Here is an 11,213-nt window from a genome sequence, read left to right on the forward strand (position 1 = left end):
ATGGGATTCGATTTCGGACTTGTTAACCGGAATATATTTGCAACGACCGCTCTCTTCTGCCACATCAACATTAAGGGTATACTAATTCCAATTATAAATAATTCACGGGGTAATAAGATTTCCGCAAAAATAAAATGTGTAGTTGAAAATTCGGCTACTGGTCAGAAGATACTTATGCATTTTCCCTATTAAATATATTGATGCATTATGTGATGATTTACTGTCAGAACCCAATTCCCGAACCCGGTCGTGATGGCGCCTCTCGTGAAGACAAGGCCAGCCAGAACAAACGAAACACCTCTTTTAAATAATTAATTAACATAAGCAAATCTAAAACATGTTTAAGATAACCATAATTGCGGAAACAACGATAATAACAAGGAAAACCATCCCGACACAGCCCAAACCGGGGTGTCACAAGTCATGAGCTACTACAGAATCTGCTATGAGTCTACAAAATATGAAGTCCGACACAATAGTCTGAAGAAAACATAAATGATAAAGGATAGGGGAGACACGGGCTGCGGACGTCAACAACTACCTCGTAACTCCAAATCACTGCCTGGTCTGGAAGGATCAGCACTCAGGAGCGGACTCTGCTATGCCTGAATCTGCACACACGGTGCAGGGAGTAATGTGAGTACTCTGACCCAGTGAGTAGTAATTATAAATAATGACTGAAAGCATGAAAACGCATAAAGGCACAAAGCAATTCTATATCAGGCAGTAAATCACTTAAAGCAGTAAGACCGTGAAGAATCAAAGGAAATCTCTTTTTCAAAAACAGGTAAATCAGGTAAAACTACAGGTAAATAGCAAGTAGAAATCTGCCCCTCGGGCTCAGTATCAATCGCTCAGAACAGTATCAGCCCCTCGGGCTCACTCTCAGTCACTCAGCATAGTATCAGCCCCTCGGACTCACTCTCAGATCATATGGGTACCCGCGCTCACTGTGGGTGTGCAGACTCCGGAGGGGTCCCTTACGGCCCAAGCGCTATATCAAGCCACCTCGTGGCATCATCACTCGGCACTCGGCCTCACATCACTCGGCCTCCCATCACTCAAGCCACCTCGTGGCATATAAAGTATCTCATATCACTCAGCATATCCTCGCATATGGCCCTCGGCCTCACTCGGTCCAGAAATCATCACAAGCCCCTCCAATTCTCCTGAGTACCTCAAAAGGCCCAATGAACTGCGGACTCAACTTCCCTTTCTTTCCAAACCTCATAACACCCTTCATGGGCGAAACCTTCAGCAAGACCTTCTCACTAACCATATAAGACACATCCCGAACCTTCCGGTCCGCATAACTCTTCTGACGCGACTGCGCTGTACGAAGCCTCTCTTGAATCAGCTTCACCTTCTCTAAGGCATCTTGAACCAAATCTGTCCCCAACAGCCTAGCCTCGCCGGGCTCGAACCAACCAACTGGAGATCTACACCACCTCCTATACAACGCCTCATACGGAGCCATCTGAATGCTCGACTGATAACTGTTGTTGTAGGCAAACTCTGCAAGCGGCAAAAACTCATCCCAAGAACCTCCAAAATCAATAACACAGGCACGCAACATGTCTTCCAATATCTGAATAGTACGCTCAGACTGCCCGTCCGTCTGAGGATGAAATGTTGTGCTCAACTCCACATGTGTACCCAACTCTCGCTGAAAAGTCCTCCAAAACTGAGAAGTAAACTGAGTACCTCTATCTGAGATAATAGACACTGGAACGCCATGCAATCGAACAATCTCCCGGATAAAGATCCCTGCCAGCCGCTCCGAATAATAGGTAGTACACACCGGAATGAAGTGCGCGGACTTGGTCAGCCGATCCACAATCACCCAAATCGAATCGAACTTCTTCAAAGTCCGAGGAAGACCACTCACGAAATCCATAGCGACTCTCTCCCACTTCTACTCGGGAATAACCATCTGCTGAAGTAAGCCACCCGGTCTCTGATGCTCATATTTCACCTACTGACAATTGAGACACCGAGCTACATACCCCACAATATCCTTCTTCATTCTTCTCCACCAAAAGTGCTGCCTCAAGTCCTGATACATCTTCGCGGCACCCAGATGAATAGAGTACCACGAGCTATGGGCCTCCTCCAGAATCAACTCCCTAAGCCCATCCACATTGGGCACACAAATCTGGCCTTGCATCCTCAACACACCATCCTCACCAATGGTCACGTCTCTGGTATCATCATACTGAACCCTGTCCTTAAGGACAAGCAAATGCGGATCATCATACTGGCGCTCTCTGATGCGATCATATAAGGAAGACCGAGAAACCACACAAGTCAACACTCTGCTGGGCTCCGTAATATCTAATCTCACAAACCGATTGGCCAAAGCCTGAACATCAACTGCAAGGGGCCTCTCCCCAACTAGAATGTACGCCAAACTCCCCCTACTCACTGCCTTTCGGCTCAAAGCATCGGCCACTACATTGGCCTTTCCCGGATGATACAGTATGGTGATGTCATAATCCTTAAGCAACTCCAACCATCTACGTTGCCTCAATTAAGATCCTTTTGCTTGAACAAATGCTGAAGACTGCGATGATCAGTAAATACCTCGCAAGATACGCCATACAAGTAATGCCTCCAAATCTTCAATGCTGAACTATGGCAGCCAACTCCAAATCATGAACAGGGTAGTTCTTCTCATGGGGCTTCGACCGACGAGAAGCATAAGCAATCACTCTACCCTCCTGCATCAATACACAACCAATCCCAACTCTCGAATCATCACAATACACTGTATAAGAACCTGAAGCTGATGGCAAAACCAATATTGGAGCTGTGGTCAAAGCTGTTTCGAGCTTCTGAAAGCTCTCCTCACACTCGTCCGACCATACAAATGGAGCACCCTTCCGAGTCAACTTGGTCAAGGGCGATGCAATGGATGAAAATCCCTGAACAAACCGGCGATAATAGCCTGCCAACCCAAGAAAACTACGAATCTCTGTGGCTGAGGACGGTCTAGGCCAACTCTGAACCGCCTCTATCTTCTTCGGATCAACCTGAATATCCTCGCTGGACACCACGTGTCCCAAGAAAGCCACTGAACCGAGCCAGAACTCACACTTGGAGAACTTTGCATAAAGCTTCTCCTCCCTCAACCTCTGCAATACAACTCGCAAATGCTCCGCGTGCTCCTCCTGACTACGCGAATACACCAGAATATCATCAATGAAAACAATAACGAAAGAATCCAGATAAGGCCAAAATACACTGTTCATCAAATGCATGAACGCTGTTGGGGCATTAGTCAGCCCGAAAGACATAACAAGAAATTCGTAATGACCATATCTAGTCCTGAAAGCGGTCTTAACAATATCTGAATCCCTGATCTTCAACTGGTGATAGCCCGAACGGAGATCAATCTTGGAGAACACCCTCTCTCCCCCTGAAGCTGGTCGAATAAATCATCAATACGAGGTAGAGGGTACTTGTTCTTCACTGTTACCTTATTCAATTGCCTGTAATCGATGCACGTTCTTATTGTGCCATCCTTTTTCTTCACAAACAGAACCGGCGCACCCCACGGTGACACACTAGGCCGAATGAACCCCTTATCTAGGAGTTCCTGAAGCTGATCCTTCAACTCTTTCAACTCTGCTGGTGCCATACGATATGGCGGAATGGAAATGGGCTGAGTGCCCGGCACCGGGTCAATACCAAAATCAATATCCCTGTCCGGTGGCATGCCCGGCAGGTCTGCAGGAAAAATATCAGGAAACTCCCTCACAACTGGGACAGAATCAATGCTAGGAGTCTCAGCTCCAACATCCCTCACGAACACCAAATATGAAAGACAACCCTTCCCAACCATACGCTGGGCCTTTAAGAAGGAAATCACTCTACTAGGAACATAATCAGTCACACTACGCCACTCGATCCTCGGTACACCCGGCATAGCCAGAGTGACTGTCTTGGCATGACAGTCCAGAATAGCATGACACGGAGATAGCCAATCCATGCCCAAAATAACATCAAAGTCCACCATGCTCAATAGCAATAGATCCACTCGGGTCTCCAGACCCCCAATAGTCACAACACACGACCGGTACACATGGTCTACAACAATAGTATCGCCCACCGGGGTAGATACGTGGACAGGTAAGGCAAGACACCCTCGGGACGTACCCAAATGATGAGCAAAATACGAAGACACATAAGAATAGGTGGAACCGGGATCAAATAAGACAGAGGCATCTCTGTGGCAGACTGAAATAACACCTGTAATGATAGCATCTGAAGCAATGGCATTTGTCCTGCCTGGAATAGCATAAAAACGGGCCTGGCCACCGCCTGATCGACCTCCCCCTCTGGGGCGACCCCTGGCTGCCTGACCTCCATCCCTAACTAGCTGGACAGGTGGTGAAGTAACTGAAGCAGAAGACGAGGGCTGACCCCTCTGCTGAGATGAACTGGCAATACGACGAGGACATTGCCTCCAGACATGCCCAAACTCTCCACACTCACCTGGGAGTTATTTTTACTCTTGAGACATGTGGTGATGTAGAATGGAAGGTTAGGTTTATATGCATTTCTGCTTTTATTGTGTAGTGAAGTAGTGGCATTTTCGGTATGGAGCACGTTAATTTGGTGGACCAAGATCTTCAACTAGTCTCTTAAAATCCATCTAAAGGAAAATCTTCTAGTATATATACCAGGCTTGCTTTTGTGATAGAGGAGTTCGAATCACATGAAGGTTAAATACAAATATTATTGACACTCAACTTGCACGATTTGGCAAAAGAGGCCCCCTCTAATTAAACTTTTCTCAACTAAACATTTCTAATGAGTAAAAAACAAGGCATAATTAATGTATCCGACCTTTGACCATGACTATCTCATCACCACTCTAGTGTACACAAAAGTTAACCAAATAGTACAACCAAACAATATCAATTATACTAAAAGATTAAAATTTTGAAAATAGAAATGGGAGGAAGAAAAATAAAAAAGTGGAATAAAATATGTACGTGAAAGCCTCAAAGAATTGTACTGTGCGCTACAGCCAGACACTCAATCACAGTTTTGCACTTGTACTATTGAAATGTTAAAAAGTAAGGACATAATTTCTTTTTAAAAAAATAATTGAAATTGAAAAGGGAGATGCAAATCAAAATGCACGCTTTTTCCTTCGAAAAAACCTTACATATTGATAGTAGCATTGTAATTACGATAAAGAGGTCACTCTAATTTAGATAACTAGCCAGTCCATCACTATTATTTATTCCGTTTGGTATTTCATGTTAAAAAGCTATTTTTTAGGTATACACTTTATGCATTGACATCTAGAGTATATTTATACGATAAAATTTATTTAGCAGTACAATTACAAGTAACTCCATAAAATATAATGCATTTGATTAATAATTTAAAAAAACCAGTGCTTAATATTCTCTAAATAAATATTCCCTCTGTCTCATAATATCTGTCGTATTTCTTTTTTGTACGCCCCTTAAGAAGATATTAAATATGATTTTTTTACTATTCTACTCTTATTTATGCCTTAAGATATAATCTGTCTTTATTTAATACTTACTCATTTGTAGTCTTCAAGTACAATTAATATTAAGGGTAGAATAAGAAAAAAATAATTAGTTTACTCTTGAACTTCTAAAATGATAGATAATTTGAGACAACTAATTTTAGAAAGCACGACTGATAATTTGAGATAGAGGGAATATATTACAGTAGTGTATTTGTTTGTTATCCAATTTGATACTCAATTAATTAAAATAAAACTTTTACTAACAAAGATGATTTCATTAAAACTTTGGCTAAGTATGGGGTGTACTTATAGCCCGTTTGGCCAAGCTTCTAAAATCAGCTTATTTTGAGAAGTGCTTTTGGTGAGAAGTAGTTTGTGTTTGGCTAATTAATTAGAAAAGCACTTTTGAGCAGTAATTAGTGTTTGGACAAGCTTTTGAAAACTGCTTCTAAGTGTATTTTTCTCAAAAATGCTTCTCAGAAAAGTACTTTTGGAGAGAAACTACTTTTTTCTGCTTCTCCTCAAAAGTTCCTTCCAAAAACTTGGCCAAACACCTCAATTTTTTGCCAAAAATGCTTTTGGCCAGAAAAAGCCCTTTTGAGCCAAAAATAAAGCTTGGCCAAACAGGCTATTAGCCACCTCACAACTTTGGTGGTAATAGTGAACTTTCTCACCAAAACATGAATGTTTCTCTATTTATACACACTTTGCTCTGTTTGTTGTGACAAAACATATTTCCCTTCTACTGGAAAAGCGTATTAGTACAACCGCATTGTTCACATCGAAAGCTCTTCTTCTCCTGCTGCTTCTTTCTCAGTAAACCATGCAATCAATCCAATCTCCATCTTTCCGTCCATCTCCACTCGATCCACTTAAAAAAACCGTCCCCCAATTCACCAATGTTAGGCCATTGAGTCATGCTAAAAGAGTGCCCTTTATTTCAGCTTCAGCTACCACTGTTTCCGCTCCCAAAAGAGAGAAAGACCCAAAGAAAAGGGTTGTTATAACTGGGATGGGCCTTGTTTCTGTATTCGGTAATGACGTCGATACTTACTATGACAGACTTTTGGCTGGTGAAAGTGGGATTTCACTCATTGATCGTTTTGATGCTTCTAAGTTTCCCACGAGATTTGGGGGACAAATTCGTGGGTTTACATCAGAAGGATATATTGATGGGAAGAATGATAGGAGGCTTGATGATTGTCTTAGGTATGCCATTGTTGCTGGGAAAAAAGCTCTTGAAAATGCAGATCTTGGTGGTGACAGACTTGGAAAGGTTTGGGCTTTTTTTGAATTTGTGTAAATCTGTCACATTGTTTTTTCTATTTGATGAATTTTCTGGAATTGGGCTTGCATGATGTGTTTTTGGCTCGTGTTATTTTGTCCATTCCTTTAGTTTTATTTTTTGGAGAAGTGGGCTTTTTTCCTGATAATGTGTTTATTTTGGCTTTCTTGGTTTGTTATTTTGGTACTTTTAGCTCGTTTTTATACAGTTTATTGCTTTTGTCATTGGGATTGCATGATGTGTTCCTTTGTTATTTTGGTATTTTGGCTCGTTTGTTTATGCTCTTTTGCTCTGGTTTTGTAAGCCTTTAACTATAAAGGTAAAAGCTTACTTTAACATGAATATAGTAGCATAGCTAAGTGTGTTGAAGGGGGTTCAATTGGATCCTGTTCGCCGGAATATTACACTGTACAAACTAGATATAAACAAACTTTTTTGTAGATATATGTGGATTGTTGAATCCCATTTATAGTTAAGTGCATTCACTCATTGTGCAAGTTTATGTTAGTTACTATCTTAGTGATCCTAAACTGTGTAATATTCTAACCGAGTCCTTCCAAAGGCGGATCCAGGATCTAAACTTTATTGGTTTAGATTTGCAAATCTACAACATCTTATCTAATTTAATGGGTTCAAAATTATTTGTACATATTTAATGATTTTTGGGGCAAAAATATTACAGGGTATGAACAAAACCCATAGCTTCTACACTAGAACGCCTCTGAGTCCTTCCAGAGCATTTGGGAGTTCCAGAAACAGTCAAACTACTTTTGTTCGCAAAACAAATGTTTGATGGTGCATTTGAAAAACATGATGTTAATATTTAGTATAACTCCTTGTTCAGCTTTCATTGTTTATCTAGATTTGTTTCTTTTCTGCAGTAAATGACTCTAGGTTGTTTACTTATAATATTCTGCCTGCAGATTGATAAGGAGCGAGCAGGTGTTCTGGTAGGAACAGGAATGGGTGGTCTTACGGTTTTCTCAGATGGCGTCCAAAACCTTATTGAAAAGGGTCACAGGAAAATTACTCCATTTTTTATACCGTATGCCATAACAAACATGGGTTCTGCCTTGCTTGGTATTGATCTTGGTTTTATGGGACCAAACTACTCAATCTCAACTGCTTGTGCTACCTCCAATTATTGTTTTTATGCCGCCGCGAATCACATTCGCAGAGGTGAAGCTGATTTGATGCTAGCTGGTGGTACTGAAGCTGCCATAATACCTATTGGATTAGGAGGTTTTGTGGCATGCAGAGCTTTGTCTCAAAGGAATGATGATCCGCAAACTGCTTCCAGACCATGGGACAAAGAAAGAGATGGCTTTGTTATGGGCGAGGGGGCTGGAGTCTTGGTAAGTTTCTTGCAAGTGATGATCATATTTTGATCGTAGGAAGTGCATCTAAGATTTGTATCTTCTTTGGGCAAGTTATCTGTGGTCCAGTGTAGTTTGCTTTTCATAAATTGACTCCAATGCTGAAGCAACTAATATGCAATAAACTGCTATCCATGAATTGCTGGGCTTTCTTTCATTGTGCGTTACTGCGTAATTTAGATTAAGCACTGGAGATTATGTTGCTTTCTACGATCTAATCACCATTTGGAAAGTCATTATGAAGACTCCATGACATGCTTGGCAGGTGATGGAAAGTTTGGAGCATGCAATGAAACGAGGAGCGCCAATAATTGCAGAGTATTTGGGTGGTGCAGTTAATTGTGATGCTCATCACATGACTGATCCCCGAGCTGATGGTCTTGGTGTTTCGTCATGTATCCAGAGCAGCCTTGAAGATGCTGGAGTGTCACCAGAAGAGGTATTTGCTTCTCTCTCCTATCAGTTGAGGTTATACTCTCATTCTCTACTCAATAGTCAAAGAGAGGGGTTAAAGAAATGCTGGAAAGAGCATACAGCTTTAGTTGTTTTCCTTAAAAAGTTTGAAATTTTTTCAAAATGACAAAATGTTATGTTGGGCCACTAGGCCCAAGATTCTGTCATATTTCATACGTTTGCTTCTCAGAATGCTTCTGTTGTTAGGGAAGGTTACAATGGAGAGAATAACTGTTGACATGAAAGAGATTTTTTATCGTGGCTCATGGGCCTTGTTGTAGGACATTTTTGTGTGTTAGTTTTAGGCTGAATGGGAGTAATTGTGGACGAGTTAATCTTCTTTCTTTAATAGTTTAAAAATAACTTCTTGTAGCATCAGAATTTATTCCATGTCGATTTTCTGCCCAAAGACTCTTCCATCCATGTCCTGTTGTATCTTTGAGAACAAATGCTACCTCCCATATGAGGTTTATTCTAAATTCCAGATTCCAAGTAAAGACTACTGCCCTCCGTCTTTACTAGATAAAAACCTCTCCTATTGAGAGTAAATGAAAGGTAACTAATCAATAATACTAATCAATTTTACTGCCGGCAATCAGAAAAATTGGATTCTTTCACCATCAACCACAATGCACCTAAAATGCCTGGAAAACTCGTCCTAGATACTAACCCCTCTATGCTGAGCGATGACTCTAACACTGCTTGAAACCGCAGAGGAATGCCGTAAGATGCATCAATTGTTTAGAATCAGCATGCCATCAGCAAAGGGTGCAGCTCTATTGCCATCATTTTGCTCTAAGAAAATCCAGATTTTCTTGTCCCATACTTTTCTCAAAGCCTTCACGATGAGAATTGAGATGTAGATAATACAGGATTCTTTACCATCCTTCAAACAGCCTCTCTACCCCTTCGGGGTAGGGGTAAGGTCTGCTTACACACTACCCTCCCCAGACCCCATTAGTCTAATGGGGTCTCACTGGGTTGTTGTTGTTGTTGTTGTTGTTGTTTACCATCCTTCAAACTGGTAGAACTGCCATAAATAAGAATGAGGAAATTCGAGGTAGATATCATACAACCTTCTCCATTTTTCTCCTACTGTTCTCTTGATGAATTAACGAAGTCCCACATTCACATTCTGGTAGAACCCTAGATGTGCTTTCGTATAGTACTGATTGCTATTGGTTAAATTTAAAACATTGAATATCTCTAATCCTATTTAAGACGCTCAAGCAGAACAGAATGGATATTAAGAATTCATATGGCCAATCCCAACTAATTTGGATTGAGCGTTGTTGTTGTCTATGATGAATCAGCTGAAGGTGAAATTGTCTGTTTACGTTGCCATCCAGAATCTTAGAACCTAGTTTAGGTGGATACTTGAAACATTCAACTTTGGTGATGTTAGTCTTTGGAGAGGTGCATAATTGTATTGGGTAGATTTTGCTGATAAGTTATACTTAGTTGGGTTTGGTTACTGAGTTGATCCTCTCTTTATTCTTTTCAGGTTAACTACATCAATGCTCATGCAACTTCCACCATTGTTGGTGATATAGCCGAGGTAAATGCTATTAAAAAGGTATTCAAGAACACCTCAGGAATCAAAATGAATGCAACCAAGGTAATTCTGTCGACATTGTAATGCATCTCTTCATTTATTTGAATTTATTGGAGTTTTTGCCAGTATGTTCAACTTTCAAGTTTTTTGTTTTCCGTTCTTTTCCAGTCTATGATAGGGCATTGCCTGGGTGCTGCTGGTGGTATGGAAGCGATTGCAACAGTTAAAGCTATTACAACCGGCTGGGTGCATCCTTCAATTAACCAATTTGTGCGTTGTTCTATTTCTGAAACTTGGATGTGAAATGTTGGTTGTTATGCTCATTCTTCATTTACAAATCTCTTAACTTTAATGAATATTGCAGAATCCTGAGCCTTCAGTGGAGTTTGATACCGTTCCAAACAAAAAACAGCAGCATGAAGTGAATGTCGGTAAGATACACTTTTAAATTATGACACTGTACTATCTTCTTGAAATAAACAGTAGTCAGGAATAATTGAAACACATCCAACTTTCCACGTAAATGCTCAAGATTAGCAAAATTATTTATGAAAAGAAGGTAGCTCCAAATAAATGGGCCTTGTTTTAGTAACATCTATTTCTTTCATATGCAGGAATCTCAAATTCCTTTGGTTTTGGTGGTCACAACTCTGTCGTCGCCTTTTCTGCATTCAAGCCTTAATCCAGCTCACTTCAGCAAAGAGCAATCCTCCTTTTGAGGAGGCATAATATAGAGAATTACTGTGAAACAGAGGCTGCTTCATCTCCATATGGCTATAAACAAGGCGCGGCGAGAGATGAACAATTGTCAATTCTTTTATGTAATAATTTTTGGCTTGTAGTTCTTAGCAATGAACATTCTGACTTTTCGCATGTGTTTTCACTCCTTAAATTAGCTTTTGGACCTTCACAGCTTGATTAGGCAACAATGCGATCGGTTTTGAATTATGTGAAAGATGTGAGATTTGAAAGATGCTATGGTCTTTTGGAGCATATTTATGACAGGAAAAACTAATATTTGTTTTTGCA

The 11,213-nt window shown here is 40.8% G+C and overlaps 1 protein-coding gene and 1 pseudogene across 1 annotated transcript; one reads left to right on the top strand and one right to left on the bottom strand.

Annotated features, from left to right (window-relative positions):
* Positions 3,087 to 4,281, bottom strand: LOC109218917 (annotated as a pseudogene).
* LOC109208326 (3-oxoacyl-[acyl-carrier-protein] synthase I, chloroplastic) lies at positions 6,218 to 11,213 on the top strand. Its single transcript, XM_019371427.1, has 7 exons — positions 6,218 to 6,791; positions 7,724 to 8,155; positions 8,442 to 8,615; positions 10,134 to 10,247; positions 10,353 to 10,454; positions 10,549 to 10,615; positions 10,799 to 11,213. Exons 1-7 carry the CDS (start codon positions 6,339 to 6,341, stop codon positions 10,864 to 10,866), a joined length of 1,410 nt encoding a protein of 469 aa, XP_019226972.1. The 5' UTR covers positions 6,218 to 6,338; the 3' UTR covers positions 10,867 to 11,213.

This window comes from Nicotiana attenuata, chromosome 2 (assembly GCF_001879085.1).
Source record: "Nicotiana attenuata strain UT chromosome 2, NIATTr2, whole genome shotgun sequence".
Classification (NCBI taxonomy): domain Eukaryota; kingdom Viridiplantae; phylum Streptophyta; class Magnoliopsida; order Solanales; family Solanaceae; genus Nicotiana; species Nicotiana attenuata.

Excerpts from the sequence above, each read along its gene's own strand:
- LOC109208326 (XM_019371427.1), top strand. The coding sequence starts at position 6,339 with ATGCAATCAATCCAATCTCCATCTTTCCGTCCATCTCCACTCGATCCA. Across the intron at positions 10,455-10,548 it reads ATCCTTCAATTAACCAATTT|AATCCTGAGCCTTCAGTGGA; the intron begins GTGCGTTGTTCT and ends TGAATATTGCAG. Across the intron at positions 10,616-10,798 it reads GCAGCATGAAGTGAATGTCG|GAATCTCAAATTCCTTTGGT; the intron begins GTAAGATACACT and ends TTTCATATGCAG.